Source organism: Callospermophilus lateralis, chromosome 3 (assembly GCF_048772815.1).
Source record: "Callospermophilus lateralis isolate mCalLat2 chromosome 3, mCalLat2.hap1, whole genome shotgun sequence".
NCBI lineage: Eukaryota > Metazoa > Chordata > Mammalia > Rodentia > Sciuridae > Callospermophilus > Callospermophilus lateralis.
The window spans coordinates 172,844,200-172,864,793 of NC_135307.1; the positions used below are offsets into that span (position 1 = coordinate 172,844,200).

The following is a 20,594-nucleotide window of genomic DNA, read 5'->3' on the forward strand; positions in this document are numbered from 1 at the left end:
ACACACACACACACTCCCCTTTCTCCGTCTCTGCCTTTCTCGCCCTCACTTTCTCCCTCCTGCCTGCTCGCCGTTCCCCGCGCCTGGCCTGCCCCCACCGCCGCCGGTTCGGGGGAACGTGTGCGGAGCGATTGTCCTGGGGGACATTTGATGGATTAGAGCGCTGAACAGTTCCATTGCTAGGGGACCACCTGATCTCCTCCAGCCTGCGTCCCATATAAAGCCGGCAGCCGGAGTGCTGAGCACAGCTCCAGCGACCGCCTGTCTGCACGCCGCCGCCGCCGCCGAGCCCGAGCGGGAGCCCGAGCCGAGCCGGGGCCGCCGCCACCGGGGCCGGCTCCGAGCGCCGCCCGCCCGCCGCCCGCCGGGAGCTGTCCAGTGCTGAAACCGCGCGGACAGCCAATCGCGCCCGCTGGCCGCCTCCCCCCACCGGGCCCGCGCCAGTGCCCCCCGCCGAGCCCCCCGCCAGTTGCGCCATGCCGCGCTCCTTCCTGGTGAAGAAGATCAAAGGGGACGGCTTCCAGTGCAGCGGGGGGCCGGCCCCCACCTACCACCCCTTGGAGACTGCCTACGTGCTGCCCGGCGCCCGGGGGCCGCCCGGGGACAACGGTGAGTGGGACCGGGCGGGGGCGGGGAGAGCGCAGGGAGCTCGGCCCTCCCCAACTTGGACGCGAGGAGGGGCGCGCGCGGCAGGGAACCCCGGGAGGAGATCGCTCCGGCCGCCAGCGCCTCCCGGCCTCGCCGAGGGCCGGGCGGGCGGGGCTGGGGCCAGGTCGTACAAAGGGAAAGTCACAGGGTCGGCCCATCCCACAGCCACGCGCCAGCCGGGACTTTGAAAGTTGTGGCCCTGGAACGCGGCTGGAGTGAGGGGGCCGAAGGGAGACTGCGGACAGCCGGGGAGCTCAGGAGGGCCGGTGCTGGGGAGCTCCTGCCCAAGGCAGTTTGAGGGTACCCCCTCCCCGTGGGAGGACGGAGGCCAGCTGGCTGCCCGCTCCCGGTGGGGAAAGTAAAGGGCTCGGACTACCAGTCCCCGGGGAGATGGGGCTGGCTCCCTGGGGTGGCTGGATGCACCCCTTCCTTCAAACCTGCTCCCCCTGGTGATGCCCGGAGAGTGCTCTCAGACCCCCTCTCTAAATAACTCTTTTGTTACCCTCAGTCACACGCCTGCCAAAGGCTGGGCTGTCCTAGGGACTGCAAAGAAGAGGGATTTCTGGGAGGGGTTCCCCCAAAGTGGTTCCTGGTCCCCTGAGCTGCGCACCTTCCCCATCGCCAGCTTCTTGCCCCCTCCAGAGCCAACCCGGCTGCTCCCCGTGAGCCTCCCCCGCTGCCTGCCCCACCCCCACCCCACCCTTCTTAGAGCAAGTTCCCGCAGGGACAAGGGTTTGGGGGACGAGAGAGGTCATCCGGGCTGCAGAGGGGGTGATCTCTGGAAGCTAGGGAGGAGACTGTGTCTTCTGTGGGCCCCCATCTCCATCAAGGGGATCACAAAAGGCCTCCCCTCTGATGGCCCCCTCCAGGGCAGGTGTCTGGAGAGGAGGAGTCACTTTGGTAGTGACAGATCTGACACCAAGCGTGGCATCAGCTTTGGGGTGTGTATGTGTATGTGTGTGTATGAGAGAGAGAGAGAGAGAGAGAGAGAGAGAGAGAGAAGAAAGGGCTAGGGATGAGAGATGCTGAGATGGCAAAGACAGGCATCCTGGAGGGTGGGGGCCCCCTGCCTCGGGATTCCAAACACTTTGCTCATGTTCCCACACTTTGCCAAGCCAGGTAGAGAGAGGGTGCTGGGCAAAGGGCCTTGTGACCTCACCAAGGTCAAAGAAGTTAGGGAGGGATCAAGGACACAGCTTCAGCCCCCCAGCCCCTGGGCTCCCCCAGCTACCCAACACACACCCCTTCTCTTTAGCCACACACCCCTTATTCTACTCTCCTTCTCTTGGCCCTGGGCTCCATGGGGTGGCAGGCAGAAGCTGAGGGACATGGCTGGGCTGAGGCTGGTAGGACAGAGGGTGGACCTGGGGCCATGCCAAGGCTGGGGAGTATGTACTGGTAGAATTGGAAATATCTGCAAGATGAATATGGATCCCTTAGGGGGTGACACAAAGCTCCGGGATCCCTCCCACTGAGGTCCCCTTGGTCCTACCCCTATGCCAGCTGAGGAAACCCAGAGAAGCTCAGAGAATTTCCCACGCAGAGCCAGAACTGTGGGCTGTTCCTTGGAGAACGCCCGGCCTTGAATTCAGTCCAAACAGGTTTTGAAAGGAACCCCCAAGTGAGTGTAGGAAGCAGGGTGGGACAGTGGTATAACTGCGGAGATTCCAGCAGGTTTGACACCCCAGAACCCCTTATCTTTGAACCCCTTTCCCCCAAAGGACTCCAGACCAACTCACTGGCCTCTGGGGAATCCTTAGACTGGCCGGATAGCCTAGCCTGAAACGCGGGGGGCCTGCACTCTAGGTCTCTCACTTGCTGTGTGACCTTGGGCAAGTGTCTTCCCTTTTCTGGTTCTCAGCCTCCCCGGCAGTGAAAGGGTTTGGATGTCATGCACTAAACATCCTTCCAACTTTGACGAGCTCAGCTTCTGTGAAGGTCAAGTGTGGTTGTGAGAGACACTACAGACACCTGGACAAGGACCTAGCCAAATGCTGGGAGGCCATTGTCAGGCTCCCTTGGGGCTCTGGGAACATATGCCCCTGGCTGAGGGTGGCAGAGTTTCTGCAACCCGGCAATTTTCTTAGTTTCTTAGTCTCAGCAGGCTGCCCACAGTGAGGACAGGCACTCTGACCTGGCCACCTCAGCTGTGTCTGCTAGGGACAGTCAGTGGGGGGCGGGGGGGGCTCAAGACTAAGTAAGACCGGGAAACACAGGGTCCGCCTGGTCCTGCTTTCAGGGGCATCTCCCTTCCTGGGGTGTGGCCAGACTGGGCAGTGAGGCCCCCGTGGCTCCATGGCTGGGTGGGGGTGGGGGTCCTGGGGGTCCTTGGAGACCCCGCTGGCTCCTGGTGGCCCTGTTGTCTCTGCTCTGCCGGAAATAACCTTGCTGAGCGGTTGAGGGAAGTGTGAAAAATTGCTGAGCCGACGTTTTCTTCTCTCCCAGCGTGTGTAAGTGTGCTGGGTAAACAAGGAGAAAGGAGGGGGAGAGGAGCGGAGGGAGGAGGGGGAGGGGAGGGGAGGAGGGAGGGGGAGGGGAGGGGGAGGGCCTGGGGCTGGGGCTGGAGATAGTTCCAGTTATTAGAAAGATCCTCTTACAAGCCATTCCTGCAGCTCAGGCTGCAGGGTCAGGATGAGGCTGGTGGGAGGAGACCGACTGGGGGGGGGGGGGCGCTGTCAAAGTGGAGGTCAGAGGAACCCCAGGTTCCTAACTGATAAAGATGCAGGACCCCAAATTAAAGAGGTGTGCCCCAGCTCCAGGAGCCCCCGGGATTGCCAGAGAATTCCTGGAGGTTCCTCCCACACAGGCGCACAGGCGCGCACACCCTGAGCCCGCCCTGCTCCGCCTTCCCACGCCCGCCTCCTCAGCCTCCGCCTCCTGGCCCGGCAGAAGGCACCGCAGGTGTATCTGGGCTCCCGGATGCCCCCAAACCCACAGAACCTCAAAATAGGAAGGGACATGCCCCCAGTGGAGAAAGCTCTGGGTCTCTCTGCAGAGTTCCTGAGGAGGAGGGGCAAGATCCCACGTCCGGGTCCCCTCCAATGCAAGGCCTCCTGTCTCCCTGCCTCTCGGGCTCCTCCCCTGCCCCCAAGGACCCTTGGCTTCCTCTCTCTTCCCCTGGGTGATTCTGAGCACAGTCTCCCGGTGAGATGCCAACCCATATCCTCCCAACCCCCACAGCACCTCCCTCCGCCTCCACCAAGCCCAACCTCCTCACAGCCCAGCCCTCCCCCCGGGGTGACACTGGGGCCCTCCACCACCCCCAGAAGGCGGCCATTCATGACACTGTGTGTCGGTGGTCTCCACGACCCCCTGAAAAGGACGTCTCCTAGAGCGTCCACTTCCGCTTCACCCTCACACTTAACTCTGAACTCCAGCTGGGAGTCAGGGTCCCTCCCTCTGCACCCCAGCTCTCCCCTACCCCCAAACCCTCTCAGCGCACCGACCCAGGCAGAGGAAGGATCAATGCCAATCCAATAGCGCAGCTGTCTGCCCTCTGCAGCCACAGGAAGCCTCCCAGCAGGCCGAGGAGCGCTCCTGCTTCTACCCGTGGGTCTGTCTTGCTGACCACATCACACCAGCACCGCTGCCTCTCACTCCCCTCGATGGCCAGGCCTGGGAGCCGGCTGAGGAACCCCGGTTACTGCACATTACCTGAGAAAGTCCACGTGGGGAACAGGGATGCAAAAGGGCTGCCCCAATCCCCTGGCAGGGGTAACCCAGAGTAGGCTGGAAAGGCGCCTGAGGACACACAGCAGAGCCACCAGAGTCCTCTATAACCACCAGGCCCCTGGCATCTTCATCTTGGTCCAGATCTAAGGTCCAGATTAAAGACCTGTCAGAAGCCCAGATCCAACATCCGGTCCAGTATCCCAAACCAGATCTGAGGTCCAGGTCCTGTGTCTATGTCCAACTTTAGGTCAAGGACCAGGCCCCAAGTCTAGGTCCAAGATCTGGGTCTGAAGTTTCAGGTACAAGTGTGGTATCCAGGGCAAACTCCACGTCCAAGTTCAAGTTTCAAGGTCTAGGAATTGGTCCAGTTCAACCTTTTGGGTCTGGGATCAAGATCCAGGTCCAATCTCCAGTTCAAGGTCATATCCAGATTCATTGTCACGCCTGACTGTGTCTAGTCTTAGCTTTGGCGGCCTTAGCCAGTCTTCCCTGCCCCAGCCTCAATTTCTGTCACGGAATTGAGCAATTGAACATGACCTCTCTCAGCTCTTTCTGGAGGCGTGGAAGTCGGACTTTCTTATGACCCAGCAGGGTTCAGTGGGACTGTGGACATCGGGGGCCCACGGTCCCCACCAAAGCCTGAGGTTCTCAGGGAGATGCTGCAGGCCCACACTGAGCTGCCCCACCTTGAACAGTCTCAGCCTGTGATTCCGAAGGGAGATCAGGAGAGTGCCCAGAGTCCCTTATGACAGCCAGCAGTTGACATCCCCGAGGCCCAGCCCCCCCACCCCCCCCACACACACAGAGTGGGCAGAGGGCGGGAGGGCTGGGAGGGTGCACTGCACCCAACAGAGGCAAAACTAGGCATCGAGGGTGCCCCAAATCACCAGAGCATAGGTGTTGCCCCCACCTCTCCTGTGGGTGCTTCACCCGTGTGTTTTGGGGACCCCTCAGCCTGGAGGCTCTCCGGGATCACAGTGAGACGATGCTGGGCACAGTGAGGCCCTAGACCTCTGGGCCTCCCCCCCCAGCTGCGGTTTCCCTTGGAGAAAAGTGTTCCCGCAGCCTCTGGGTAGCAAGGGTGTGGAGTGCCCCCCCCCACGGCACCCTCCTGGGGCAGAGGGAGGGCAGGGCAGAAAGCAGGAGGCCTGCAGAAGAGGTGGGGCACTGCCACACACCCATCCTTCAGAGGAGGGCCAGCAAAGGCCAGCCAGAGACCCTCCCAGGGGCGGAGGAAGCTGCTCCTCCACCCAGAGCCGGGCAGCTCGAGACCTTGAGAGGTTCACTCCCATCTCCAGGCCCCTTTGAAAGGCTTTCCTATGGATTCCTGCAGAGCTAGGGACCTCCCTGTGGGCCACAGGAATTGGGTCACAGGAAAGACCAGGATATGGGGAATACCAGAAGGTTGGGAGGACATGAGGAGGGGTCCTGGAATTCTCTAGAAGCTCCCTGGGTGTGGGTCAGTGGACAACAGCCCCGTAGCCCTGGTCCGTTGTGCCTGCCTCCCTGGACCCAGGGACCCCTCCCTGTGGGCAGATGCACCAGCTGCCAGGCCTTCGAAGGAGGTGGGTGTCATTTCTGGTCCAGCGCCCAGGGAACCGGAACAAAGATGCTATAACAAGGGGAGGGGGAGGTACCGGCCCCTGTGCCCAGCTCTGCAAGCAGACAGGAGAAACTATTTTTATCCCGCTTTGCTGCTGACAGACCTGGCTTTCTGCTCAGCTGGCTGGAGCTAATTCTCGAGGCCCGAGGCCCTGGCACAGCAAGAAGCAGCTCTAAATATACCCATGCAGCAGCCCCCATAGCCCCCCAGCGCAGGCCAGGCCTCCTCAGGAAACCAGGCCACCTGGGAAGCCGTCTCCCACTGGGCCCCTCTCTTTTCCTGCCCATCAGGGAGGGAGGGACTGGGGCTTGAGGCTGCCTCAGGCAGCTTGGCACCCTGGGAGTCAGGGAGACACTGGGGAAAGGAGCCCTGGACTGGCTCCATTAGGAAAAGGAGGCCACCCTGACTCTGGTGAGAAGTTCTGTGTGACCTGAGGTAGGTCAAGTGCCCTCTCTGGGCTTGGGCTTTGGCAGAAGGGCCTGGGAAGACCTATCTTAAACTTGAGCTCATGTGCATGAAGCACTTAGCAGGGAGCCCTGCACACAGTAAGTGCTCAATAACTGTGAGTCATTACTGTTAAATATTATTTACAAAAACTCACAGGGTGCTGGAGCACTTTCTAGAACAGCAGCTTCTCCCTATTCCAACATCCCACCGCCACGCAAGATACCACCTTCCCTCCCCAGCAGGCTCTGCCCTCCCTGGGCCTCTGGGGCAGTGCAGCGTGATGCATGGTGCACAGGGAGAGCTGGTGCTAGCCAGAAGGCAGGTGGTCCCCACTCCCACCCAGGGGGCAGAGCAGCTGAATGACACAGTGTCTGCAGAGGACCCAGCACATTGATTTTCATAGATTTCCTTTTCCAGAACTCCTTTGGCCATATATATATAAATGGATTCTTTTTTAAAAAATCTTATTAGTTATTGATGGACCTTTATTAAGTTATTTGTTTATATGTGGTGCTGAGAATTGAACCCAGGGCCTCACACATGTTAGGCAAGCGCTCTACCACTAAGCCACAACCCCAGCCCCATAAATGGATTCTTGATCTTCCGTCTAAAACATCAAGACTCTTGGGCAGGAAAAACCAAAGTCATTCTCAGGTCACATGTGTACATCTCTGTTTCTGAGCCCTTCCCATGCCCCTACATGACAGGTGTAAATCAGGTAACCATCTCTCAAATGGGAAATTTCGGTCCAAAGAGGCAGCATGACTTGCCCAAGGGTCTCACAGCCAGGGTTCTGTGTGCATGGGCCAGGGTGACAGCCAGGTCTCCTTTCTTTTGAGTCCCAGCTCTTCTGGGCCTCTATTAGGATCCAAACAATACAGAACTGTCTCAACCTAGCAGCTAGGAGTCAGGCAGCTCAGCCCTCTAGTCACTCCTGAGACAGAGAAAGCACCCAAACCTGTCTGTATTCCATGCACAGGGGAGAACATGGTTTATAGTGTCCTAAAGGGTTTTCCAAGGTTGAGGCCCAGAGAGGAGAAGTGGTTTTCCCACAGTCACAGAGCAGCCTGAGATACCTCTGTGTATTTCCTACTCTCTGGCAGATTAGGATGTCACCAGCAAATGTAGAAGTAATATTGATCCTAGCAGCTTGAGAGGCTAGCTATTATGGGCCTGGCCTTGTGCGAAGCACTTTACCCACATTAACTCATCCAGTCCTGTAATGAACTCCCTTATACAGACGTACCAAGCAGAGATTGAGGAACTTGCCCAAGCACACGCAGGGAGATGTCTGTGGATCTGAGAAAAATGAAGTCGAGTTGAAGGAGCAGGGAGTGGAGAGGACACAAGGCATGGTGGAGGGACTGATTCATCCACAATGCAGAGTCTTAGAGCTTCCCAACCTTCTTCCCGCAGACTGAGCCCAGAGAGGATAAGCAACCTGGGCAGCCTCAAAGCAAGTTAGAAGCGCCTTCTAACATGACCAAACTTGCATATGATGTCCCCAACCCATGTCAAACTTCTCAGCTACTGGGCAATCAGGTCTGCCCCGAAGGCCATCCTGAGGCACCCCTAGTTCTATAGAAAGACATCAGCATCAGGAGTAAGGAGTTGCAGTGCTGCCGTCTGCCAGCAGAGGGCACCGTGGGCCACACACTCATTCTAGTGAGGGCCCCAAGGTTCAGGAGTTTCTGTGTACCAGAAGTTTTCTCATTAGCATGGGAGGGAGGAAATGACCCATTCTGGAGGAGGAAACAGAGGCCCAGAGAGCATCAGCAGGTTTATCAGAGTGTATATCAAGAAAACTGAAGCACAGACATGCAGCCGGGGAGACTGTCATTGTGGCTGGTAATAGCCGACATGTGTTGAGGGTTCACTGGGGGCCAGGCAAGGGGCTGCAATCCTGGCTCTGACTTCCTGCTGCATGACCCTAGGCATGTTGCTTAACTTCCTTGCGCCTTGGGGTTCTCATCTGTAAAATGGCAGGGTCAGGAGAAGAGAACGCACTCGTGTGTGACACGTTAGTTCTCCTTGGAGCGTCAGTATTATTCACTTATTGCTTGTTCACTGGGGGACTCCTTAGTGAAAATGTAGAGGCAGACAGAGGACAAATCGTTTGTTCAAGGTCACACAGCTGGGAATGGTAAAGCCAGAACTCAATCCAAGTAGTCTGGCACCAAAGTCATGATCTTTACCAATATGTCATTCTTCTTTAATAATAGAACAGTGCAAAGCCCGGGTCACATGATCATTCATGGCCTCCGAGTGGATTCCACACTCTCCTCATTTCCAGAAAAAGACCCAAAGCACAGAAAGATGGACTCGCCCAAGGTCACTCAGCTAGAATCTGTGTTGGGGAACCAGGCCATCCCCACCTTTCAATGGCCCAGGCCACGTGAGGTGCAGACCTGTCCTCCCTACAGCAAATCCTGCTGGGCTGCCTGGCAAGTCTTTATCATTCGTTCCTCAAAACTTATCAAATGCCCACTGGCTGGGTCCCTCGTGGTAAGTGGCAGCTGAGTCACAGACCCTTCTTCAGGACCTCCAGGGGTGCAGGACCTCAGGAGGAGCAGTGCACCTGGGCATAAGGACCGCCACCACTTGTACCTCAGGTTCCTTATGTGTAAATAAGGACTACTGGGGTGACCTGGGCGGGGATGGGAAGGAAGCACCCAGCCCAGAGCCTGGCACCCAGCATGTGCTCGGTCAATGTCACTATTGTCACCATCATCGGTGATTACCATGCAAGAGGACTCAGGAGGAGGAGGGGGTCTGGAGGCCTGGCAAGCATTCAACCCAGTCCCAAACGATACCCGATGCATGCTTTGGGAGCTGAGCGCCAGGCCGATACCTGGCACGGGAGGTGGGACAATCTCGACACCAGAGGCAGATGGAAGCTGGGCACCTCCTCCCCCTTGGATTAAAATCTGCCACCACCACTGCCCCCACCCCACTTCTGACCACAGAGCACCTTGCACCTGAGTCATCCATGCCACAGCCCACAGCCACCTCTGCGCACAGGGCCCTGAACCAGTTGCTGAAGGGACGGGGAAGATAAGAGCACACCCTCACCTTCAGTGCTGGGGAGACTTTGCCCCGTGCCCACCCAAATGCCAAACAAGAGGCAAAACCCTAAAGGCTGAGTCAGCCAGGCCCCATGACTAGAGGCCCAGCGGAAGTCTGGAGGTCACAGGAATCGGGCCTCAGGATTACAAAGCCCAAGTCTCCCACCTGCTCCCTGAAGAGGGGGCGGTTACAGATTGCAGGGGTCAGATGCAGAGGGTCCAATGGGATTTGCCACTCCCCGGCTGCAGAACCTCAGAAAGGGGTCCCGACTTCTATTGTTCTCTGCAATGAAAGGACAATGGGAAATGCTGGGTAATTAAGTGCCAGGATGATAAGTTTGTTCAAAGTCTGCCAGAAACCCTCCAGGGAACCCAGGGAAGGTGCTGGACCAGGCAAGGCCTTCTGAGGCAGAAACAAGCGGAGGTGGCCCCTGTCCTCCAAAAACCCCTATGGAATCCCCTGGGGGAGAGCCAGCCTGCCCATCCACCAGTCACTCAAACATGTGACAGTCAGGATTTCTGGTCCAACTCCAGCCAAGGGCAGGAGGAGGGGGAGGCGATTGTCATGGGGGCTCAGGAAGACTTCTAGAGCGCAGGGCAGAGCAGGTTTGGGAGCAAACACAAGGAGGTTCCCTCTGTGCCACAGCTATTACATGCCACACACTTGACCCCCTCTGAATTCTCCAGCAACTCCAGGAAGTGGGTCTCAAAGGAGTGCAATTGGTCTATGCCACACCTAGTCATGGCACACCTACTGGGGGCCAGTCACTGCTCGCACAGATCCAGCCCTGGGAAGCTCAAAGCATAGAGCAGGAGGCAGACAATTAAATAGTCTTCAGCGAAGTCACTTTTTCAAGCAAGTAAAAGGCATAATTATAATAGCTAACATTTATATAGCAATTATTGTGTGCGCTTTCTCTTTCTCAATTTCCTTACATGTAAAATGGGGGCTCTAATAATACCTACTTCCTGTGGCAATTAAATAAGTTAACGTATGTAAAGCATCAAGGCAGAGCCTGGCATACAGTTAGGGCTCCATACAGGACACCTTCACTGCCATCATTTACTTGGTCCTTCCAACGACGCTGGAAGGTTTTTAAGTGAAACTTATAATTCCAGGCTGGCCTGGAACTCCTGGGCGAAAGTGATTTTCCACTTCAGCCTGGTGGGTAGCTGTAACGACAGGCATGCGCCATGTTTGGGTGGGAAAGCTGAAATCCATAGACGTTATAGGACTGGAAAAGCAGAATGTTCTTGGATAAAGAGAACACAGGGTTTGAAACTTGGCTCCACCTCTCACTGCTGTTAGACTGACTGAATGTCTCTGCCTCAGTTTCTTCACCTGCAAAGTGGGTGAATAACTACCTTCAAAGCGTGCGACACTATCTTACAAGCGGCCATCATTCTCCAAGAGCTGCCACGGGGACTCGGAGCTAGGGGGCGCCGGGAGGGAGGGGGTCAAAGAGGAAAGCCTTCCCCCGGGGCCTCCGGCTCAACATCCCTCTCACTTCTCGCCCTTCCAGGTTATGTCCCGCACTGCCTGCCCCCGAGCAGCTACGATGGCGACCAGAAGCCAGGCCTGGAGCTGGCGCCGGCCGAGCCCGCGTACCCGCCCGCGGCCCCGGAGGAGTACAGCGACCCCGAAAGCCCGCAGTCGAGCCTGTCCGCGCGCTACTTCCGCGGGGAGGCGGCCGTGACCGACAGCTACTCCATGGACGCCTTCTTCATCTCAGACGGGCGCTCGCGGCGGCGGCGGGGCGGGAGCGGCGGGGATGCGGCGGGCGCGGGGGACGCCGGGAGCGCCGGGGAGCGCGCGGGGCGCACGGGGGCGCCGGCGGGAGGCGGGCACCGGCACGCGTGCGCCGAGTGCGGCAAGACGTACGCCACGTCGTCGAACCTGAGCCGCCACAAGCAGACGCACCGCAGCCTGGACAGCCAGCTGGCGCGCAAGTGCCCGACGTGCGGCAAGGCGTACGTGTCCATGCCCGCGCTCGCCATGCACGTGCTCACGCACAACCTGCGCCACAAGTGCGGCGTGTGTGGCAAGGCCTTCTCGCGGCCCTGGCTGCTGCAGGGGCACATGCGCTCGCACACCGGCGAGAAGCCTTTCGGCTGCGCGCACTGCGGCAAGGCCTTCGCCGACCGCTCCAACCTGCGCGCGCACATGCAGACGCACTCGGCCTTCAAGCACTACCGCTGCCGCCAGTGCGACAAGAGCTTCGCGCTCAAGTCCTACCTCCACAAGCACTGCGAGGCCGCCTGCGTCAAGGGCGCCGAGCCTCCCCCGCTGCCCCCAGCTGGCCCGGCCAGCTGAGCCTCCCGCCCGGTCGGCGCGCCGGAACTTGCTCTCCACGCGCCCCGGGCCCCCCACCTGCGCCCGCACTGCCCTCTCCAACGCCCAGCTGCGTTTCCCTGCCCACGCCCCTCGCGGCGACCCCCATCCTGGCCCGGAAGTTTGTTCTTCAGCCCCCAAACTCACACCTCACTTCTGGAACTGTCTCCCCCAGCGCGCCCTATCCATACCATCCTTTCCTGTCACCGCTTGGACCTTGACTCCACTGTCCGCCTTCAAGGCTCCCAACTCAGGCACCAGGTCCGCACGTCTCCCAGGTCCCCATTCAGATCTTGCACCGCTCTTTCAGAACTTTCTTCTCAACAAAGTCTCTGACCATTCCTCTCTTGAAGTCCCCAAATCGAAGGCCCAAACCCACCCACGTCTGCCAGAGTTTCCCCTAACCACATTAACTCAGGCCCAGAAGAACACAGTCAACCCCAGGCCATGCCCTGGGCCTCTCTGCTGGGTCTCCCTGTGTATTTCCACCTGGGGATCTAGTTTGAACCCTCCTTTGGTTCTCAGTCTGTTCCATCCCCTCCAGGCCAGGGCCTTAGATCTAGCTATTCACTCACCCCCACCCCTTCCATTTCTCACCTTTAATCTTGGGGGGGTCCTCACCACTCATCCCCACTTCCTGCTCTCTCCGGATCCCCTCCCTCTAGCAGCTCTCATTCCCTGACTTTACCTAACCTAGAGCGGACCTGAGGGGCAGTTCAGGGCCCTGCCCCCTCATGTAGCCCATGTCCCCAGGACAACCCCTCCCTGGGCTTCCAGCCTGGAGTTACCCACTCCCCAGATTCTCTGAGCACTTTCCTCCATCCCCAGGACTACAGGTACCCCTCCTTATTTTCTGGATGGGGGATGCCTGGAACACCTCACCAACGTCCCCACCCCTTGTCCAGCTGGGCCCTTCCAATTATTTATTTGTGTATTTATTTATCTATTTATTTATCTATTTATTATTCTATTTATCTCTTGGCCTCACCCAGGGACAGTCTGACTTCCCCAGCTGGACTGGGGGGTCAGGGAGCCAGGCAAGGAAAGGGACAGCAAAGGCTGCCCCTCCCCTCCCCTCCACCACACACACACACCCCTTCTGGTCTCGGGAGAAGCCCCACCCTCATCAGAGCCTGCACTCAATAAGGAAGAGGGCCCCAGAATGAGAGGGGAACCTGCTGACCCTCAACTGGCAGGGAGGGGCGGGGAGGGGGCACCAGGAGATCTTGTCACGGGGCAGGTCCCCGCCCTCCTGAGTCTTCCACTCCTGCCCCAGGGAGCCCGGAGAGAGGAGCCTCCTCGTTTTCTTATTTATTCCTCTTCTCGAGGGACCCCAGGTTCCAGGGACCGACTGAGCCCCGGACCCCTCTGGGGCCCGCTCCCCGGGAGGAGCGCTCTCTCCCGGCCACGTCTATGCAACTCTCCCGGGCAGAGGGCCTAGGGCTGCCAGCCGCCCGCCCGTTGGCTGCCACTACCTCCTCCGCCGCGCTTTTGCATGCCCGCGTGAGGACCGAAGCACACACCTCCACGCGCACGGGCCCTGGCGCCCTCTGCTTTAAGCACACGCCTCTGCCCCCTTCGCTCTGCGCGCAGCTTGAGGGCGAGTCCCGGACTCTCCCACCCCTCCCCCTCTCTAGCCGCAAAAGAGGGTGGAGACTGGCGCGGCCCCAGCTGCAGGGGCCCCTCTCCAGGCTTCAGAGAGGTGGGCGGAGCTTTGTCCAGCTCCAGGCCCCCCGGGAAGGGAGACTGCGGGGAAGGTGGGAGAGAGAGGGGTCGCAGAAGCAATTATGGAGGGTGTTGACCCTGTAAATAGGAACTTCTGACAGCAATAATTTTCCATGCATGCTAAGCCTTTTGGCCATATTTTGTATGAGCGCTTGGCGCTCCCCCTCCCTCCCTCTCCAACTCATCCCCAGACCCTCATCCCTTGCCCACCTTCAGCAGTATTACTTGTAACACAATTCAGGGATATTAAAGGGACTTTGGCCACTTGCCAGCGCCTCCAGACCTTATGATTGTGGGGTAGGGGCGTCTGAGAGAGAGCTGGATTTTCCCACTCCATTTCCCCCTCTCTGGAAACTGACCAGCCTATAGCTGCCACCTGGGGTTCCCTGCATGTTCAAGGTCCCAGGCATTCTCAATCCTAAATATACTTCAAAGAAGGGTTCAAGAGCCACATTAATAACAAGTGAATGAAGCCAGTCCCCCGAGGACATTAGGGAACGGTGTCGCCTGTGACTAATTGGAAAGAGTGTGTCTCCCCTCCAACAACTGCAGTTTGAATTGCACCTGCCAAACAAAGCCAACGGTGGGCGTGTTTGTGCCTGACAGCCCGTTGATAACCCATTTTCTTCCCCACTGTATCCCCGGATCCACACATGTATATGGTCATGCGTGCAGCAAATGGCAAGCATATAAGACTGTTGGCTTTGGCTCAGCAGTCAACTAAAACCGGCAAGATGCCCCCAAAGCTTTTGAGCTACCTGTCACCAAAAGTTCAGGAAGCTGTCGAACAACCAGATGTCTTGGTGATCTTTCAAGATACAAATCTGTCCTTGCCTTACTAAAAAACTTCACGGAAGCTCAGTGGTAGAGTGCTTGCCTGGTGTGCCTTAGGCCCTGGTTTGAGTCTAGAAACACCAAAAACAAACAGAAAAACAACTTCAGTGGGACCACAGTCTCCGGCCACTAGCCCCCAGTCCCAACACAGGCTCACCAAGAAGTTGGGCCTGTGTGCCTTGAGGGGGTGTGGCCAATGCCAGGCTGGACCTACACCTCTGCTGGACCTCCTTTTCTAGTAGAGCACTCACTTTTTAACCCCTCGCCCTGGTGCTCTTCACACACTTCAAGACAGGTGCTGCTCCCTGAGAAGTGTGCTAGGTGTTGCCACCAGCAAATGTAGGGCTGGGGCTGGAGCTCAGTGGCAGAGCGCTTGCCTCGCAGGTGTGAGGCGCTGGGTTCGGTATTTAGCACTGCATAAATAAATAAATAAATAAAATTAAGGCATGCTGTCCATCTACAACTACAACAAAGCTAAATAAGAGCAGAATAAATGGTAACTGTATCACATAAAATAATAATAATAATAATAACATCAGATATGGGGCCACCCCTGGTCTCCGGTGGGGTCTTGAGGGGCAGGGCACCTGTTGTATTCTTCAGCCCTCTCTCCACTCACAGCCCTCTGCACCTGCACACCGTCCTGATCAGCTGTTGCTTCCATTATATCTATTTTAGGGGCAGGGAAGGGAAAACACTCTAGATCAGATCTTATATATGTATGTATTAGATCCCCTTGAAGCAGAAAACGTTTAATACAAGGAACTGGCTGCTGACTAAATTGAATTGACAGACGTAACATCCTCAGCTGGACATCCAGAACTCTACATCAGAAGTTCTGTAGCCAGGAGTGCTACTGCCCCTTCCACAATAAGGAGGGGAGTCTGCAACGCAACTCTGAGATCAAGGCCACAGCACACGACACACGACAACACAGGGTCTGGATCCCTGGTCAGCACCAGAGATCTGGAAGCCCCTGCCACTGGCTGGGTGGCCATCTCTCATCCCCCATTGTGCTGTGGCTCAATGCTGCAGTGAGGCTACAGAGCTCTGCAGCCTCTCCAGAGCCATCCTGAGAGTAGCAAGAGTCAAAAGCAGTAGGAATATGGTCCCTGCCCACTTCCGCCATCCCACTTTCATGGAGGCACATCTGACTGGCAGAAGTTAATTCACTGCTAGTAACCTTGCCACAAAGCAGCCTGGGAAATGATGTCAGCTCTCCTCCCAGGCATCTGGAAGGCACCCTACAGGGAGGTGGGAATGGATGCTGGTGCCCCCCAGCAATGTCCATCCCAGTTTCAGGGGTGCAACACCCACTCCACCCCTCTCCCTCCCTGATTAGCAGCCATGCAGTCTGGGGACTGACATCAAGAGATGGTCTTGACTGGTCTATGAGTAAGACCATCCCCATGAGCTCAGAAGGGCATGTGAACCAAGTCTGACCAATGAGACTTCAGAAGAGGATTCTGGAAGCTTATGGAAAACTTTACTGCTGCCTTTCCCCTCCCACTTTTTGTTACTGGAAGCTGAACACAGAAGCACTTCAGTGCTGAGCTGCATCCCCACATCCCCATACCTTTTTCAAGTTTTTGAGACAGGGACTGACTAAATGGCTGAGCCTGGCCTGGAACTTGCGATCCTCTTGCCTCAGCCTCCTGAGATCACCCTCACGGGGATGACAGGTATGTCACCAAGCCTGCTGCTTCCTCTATCTTAAAAGAAAGGTAGTCCAGGGCTGGGATTGTGGCTCAGCGGTAGAGCGCTCGCCTAGCACGGGCGGGACCCAGGTTTGATCCTCAGCACCACATAAAAATAAAAGGCATTGTATTGTGTCTATCTACACCTAAAAAATAAATATTAAAAAAAAAAAAGAAAAGCAGTCCAGTCTCTCCTCCCCTTGATCATGAACAGGGAAGCATGTCACCTGACCATAAAGGGAACCAGCCTTCCCCCAAAGCCTACACCATGAGTGATACGGCGGGGCCATGGAGAGCCTGGGTCCTTGGTGACCTCAGGGAGAAAATGAAAGACCACCCTGAAACTTTACAGTCTGTGAGGAGTGGCTTTATTGTTTAACCATTTTGTTTGCTCATCCTAGATGTGGACGCCTATGAAAACTTAAATGTAGTATATAACGTATGATTGTATAATGTATAATGTAATTACCCAAGAGTAAGAATATAATTATAATATTAGAATATATCCAGGGCTTATGCGCATCATCAGTCATAATAATCAGCTCTCGGTGATGACTTCCAACCTATGTTGATGCCCCTGTGTCGATTTCATCAAAATATTCACAAAACTGCTGAGAGCCATAGCCAAGTAGGAATGACGCAAGGCATTTTTGGTTGAAAGGTGACCCCAGCAAGCCATTGAGATAATAATGATTATGTTAAGATCTGCATTCAATTGGATATTAGATCCCCGCTGCCCACCTCGGCCTGCTGCTTTGGAGCTCTCACGGGACTCCCGGAGAGTTCCCATTGGTTGGGGAAGTGCGGTGGGAGGGAATTCCGGAGGAGGGATTTCCTGTTGGTGTAGTGTGTCCCGAGAGAACACCAGAGAACACCGCTTGCGTGGTTCGCGGGAGAGTTCCCGGGGAGCGTGTGTGGAGTGTGCTGGTGGAGTTCAGAAATAAAGTTTGTTCCTGCTTCACTGGCTCGTGATTTGTGCCCAGCCCAGACTGCGGCACAAAACTGAGTGGTTAAGGGGTTCTGTCGGCTGAACGGGGGCCTTGTTACCTGCAGCCCAGGGCAGCTCAGCTGGAGTAGGGATGCCATCCCCTTTCACGGTCCCCTCAAAGAAGCCGCGATTCTCCTCCAGCGATTCCCGCCTCTGAGTGGTGCCAGCATCGCCCAGACTGAACAATCTCTGGACTCACTTTTCCTGGAGGTGCAGCTTCACCCACAGCCAAGGGGCAGCCTGTTGCCATCAGCTGGTTCACTTTGTCTTCTGTCACTTGCAAAGAAGAGTCTGAACTAAGGCCTCAAAACTATTTTGGAGGTGCAGACGCGGAGCTCGCCAAGATCTGCTCGTCATTTAAAATGTTCAGGATGCTTTGCGCTTTCCCAAGGACTTGACTTCACATCATCTCTTCTTATATCTCCAAGACCCCTCAGATGAGGTGACATCATGCTGTCCACTTTGCAATCAGGAAACCGAGGCACAACAGGTGGCTGGCCCGAGATCATGCACCTGAATTTTAAGCCAGGCAAGGTGCAGAACCAGAGGCGATGACCCCACGTCACCTGCCCCTTTGCCTCAGTTTTGGCTCCCTGATAGCAAAGTCTGGTCTTGAGTGCAAGGTGTTTACATGGGACCCCAGAAGGCAGAAATGAGGGGCAAGAAGAATAGGGCAGAGGGTGTGTTAGTGAGGCCACTTGTAGCCAGGGGCTGCCTACTGCTGGTCTCAGAGAAGGTTCTAGAAAGGTCCAGATGGTCGAGAACACTCCTCAAGTTGCCCATCTTGGATGGCAGAGGTCAGCACCTGTAGAACAGCTGCTGTCCCCCTCTGGTGTGTGCCTGTGTGTGGGCAGAGCTCCCCAAGGATGGGGATGTGAAGACACAGGGGGCTCAAGTCTGAGCTTGCATGGAACTTTTCAGAACAACTGCAGATGAAATCAAAGGTGAGTCGAGGGGGGAACCAGTGACACCAGGCCTGGTATTCATGGGACATCTGCCCATTGCTTAGCCATATGCAGATGGCTCGGAGCAGGCTAACCCCAGGAGGATGACTAAGGGGTCCCCTCTCAGCCCTCACAGTCATCCCAATGAGTGCCAGGCCCCTGTACCCCTGTTTAAGCAGCTTGGCACATGGCATGTCCCAGGAGGATGTGAGTAGTCTCGGGCAGTCACATGACTCAAGCTGGCCAATCAGACTGAACGGAGGAAGAATTTCATATCACAGTTGCTGGAATGGATTCTCTCTTTCCTCCTGGATGTGAACAAAGACGGGGGTTGTCCGTTGGCCCTGGAACTCATCTTGTGACCATAAGAAGCAGCAATGGAAGAGCAAACCTGCCTCAGCACCCCAAGGAGCTGCTCAGCGTGCACCCAAGATCCCAGAGGAAGAGGCAACTCTTCTTCGTGAAATTAAAACAGAACTTAGGAGGTCAGCAGAGGGGACGAAGATGGAGAGGAAAACAGGGAGACAGGGGGCCGCGCAGGATAAGCATGACGGCTGTGGTGGTGCCCGCCTGTGATCCCAGCAGCTCAGGAGGCTGAGGCAGGAGGATTGCAAGTTCAAAGCCAGCCTCAGCAACTTAGTGAGGTCCCAAGCAACTTAGCGAGACCCTGTGACTCAGCCCCCTGCTGAGTCACCTCCCTGCCATGGCCCAGACACCGGAGAGAAGCAGCACTAGTCTCCCGGCTTCCCATCTGAGTCACTGACCCACAGAATCTGGGGATAATAAATGACTGTTTTATGCCACTGATTTTGGAGTGATTTATTTTGCAGCAATAAAAACCAGAACAGCTCCCACATAAGCCACCCACACACGTCCTTACCTCAGGGTCTGCTTTTGAGAGCATCCAACCTAAGGGACAATGGTGTCGGGTAGATGTCAGAGTTTCTCTGGCTTCCAGTTTTAGACTTGTGAAGGTGAGATGCCCAATTCATCCCAACAAAAGGATGACATCCGAGTCACATTGGCTTGGGGACACACAGACCAACATAAAGGAAATGCTGACTGGGCAGGGCAGGTCAAGTCCTCTTCCCCGCCCCCATCCCCAGAAGATGGGGTTGCCTTGGCAACCACAGGGTCCTGAGAGTAGAGGGAAGGGGGAGCTCACAGGAGAACTAGGTTGCTGCTACCAGGCCTCCTCAGTTCTGTTCTGAGATCGTGGGTCATGCATTTCAGGAAGGGCAAACCCTTTTGAGCCCAAAGGTGAACACCGGTCAAGCTGAGGCAAACATGATAATTCCACTCCCCTTGCCAGGGATTGGTTTGGACATGGACATATAATTCTTGATCCTGAAGGGGCAGGAAGGGGAACAAATGAGGGTTTATTCACTCTTAAAAAAGAGGCATAAAGGAATGTCCTAACTTCCATCTTTAAATGTTGTTATATAGTTATGTGATACTTGGAGCTGCAGCAGCCACCTTGGGACCCTGAGGGGTAAACCTAAGGAAAATGGCACCAAAAGATGAACAGAACCTGGATTTTTGATGACACTTTTCAAATTTGGATAGAGCCACCTCCAAGCTTTTGTTATGTGAGAAAACAGTTTAAGCCATTGTGACTTGGGCCCTGGGTGTCCCAACATAACAGAATTTGATACCAGGGTCAGGGCCTCACTGAGGAGGCCCCCAGTGACAGAATTGGGTCAAATCTCCATTTCCACTCCAGCAACTATGATCCTGCCTTCTTTACCTCCTATATGGAGGAAGTAGTTGGGGAAGGGACAGCTTCTCGTTGAAATTTTCCAATTCTCCATAATCCTGGGGCTAAGGATCCGCTCTTTCTGAGACAGGGTGGGATTTAGGTGCTCACAGGGGTTATGTTTGGGAACTGCAGAAAGGGAAAGGTCAAGGTCAAAGTGGTGAGGACTTCAGGGTTCCAAAATTCGGTGAGAGACCCATAATGCACCAGGAAGGAGCTCGGGCAGCTCACTCTCTCTGCTCACACTCACAGCCTTGAGGGAGGGACAGTGTTGCCTCATTGCACAGACGGTGTTTAGAAGGTGTTCTAACCAGAAAGGCCCCTGGCCCTTGAGCTTCACCCCACCCCCGGCCATCTCTGGTTTCCCCTGCTGCCGAGGTGGGTATTATGCACGCGTGTGTCCACAGGAAGAAAGCCAAGCCATCCACGTCCCCGCTTGGAGCTGGGGACCCCTTTGTCCTCAGATGACTTCTCATTTCAGCTGATCTACCTTGGACGCGCGTTCCGAAGTCACGCCCACTTCCTAGGTGGCGTTTGGACGATGGGATGGGACACTGTGGAGCTCTGGGCAGCGCGAGCACTGTCCAGAATGGCTCCCTGGGGCAGTTACTGGTGCTGAGCAGGGAGCCAGCGGTGGGGCGCAGAGCGGCCTAGGGGGCAGGTAGACAGGATTTGAACTCTGGTTCCGTCATTTATCTAGCTCTGTGACCCAGGGGAAACCGTGTGAACTTCTCTGTGCCTCAGTTTCCTCTTTTGCAAAATGGGAATGATCATCGTCCTACCTTGCAGGGCTTGTGGTGGTGGTGGTGGGGGTAAATAAATCAACCCACCCGCAAAGTGTCCCGAACTGCGCCTGCACGGTCAGTGCCACGTCCCTACAGTT

The 20,594-nt window shown here is 56.2% G+C and overlaps 1 protein-coding gene across 1 annotated transcript; it reads left to right on the forward strand.

Moving 5' to 3' along the window:
* Positions 1-476: 476 nt before the first annotated feature.
* Positions 477-11,749, forward strand: Scrt2 (scratch family transcriptional repressor 2). Its single transcript, XM_076849010.2, has 2 exons — positions 477-609; positions 10,959-11,749. Exons 1-2 carry the CDS (start codon positions 477-479, stop codon positions 11,747-11,749), a joined length of 924 nt encoding a protein of 307 aa, XP_076705125.1.
* The last annotated feature ends 8,845 nt before the right edge of the window (positions 11,750-20,594 follow it).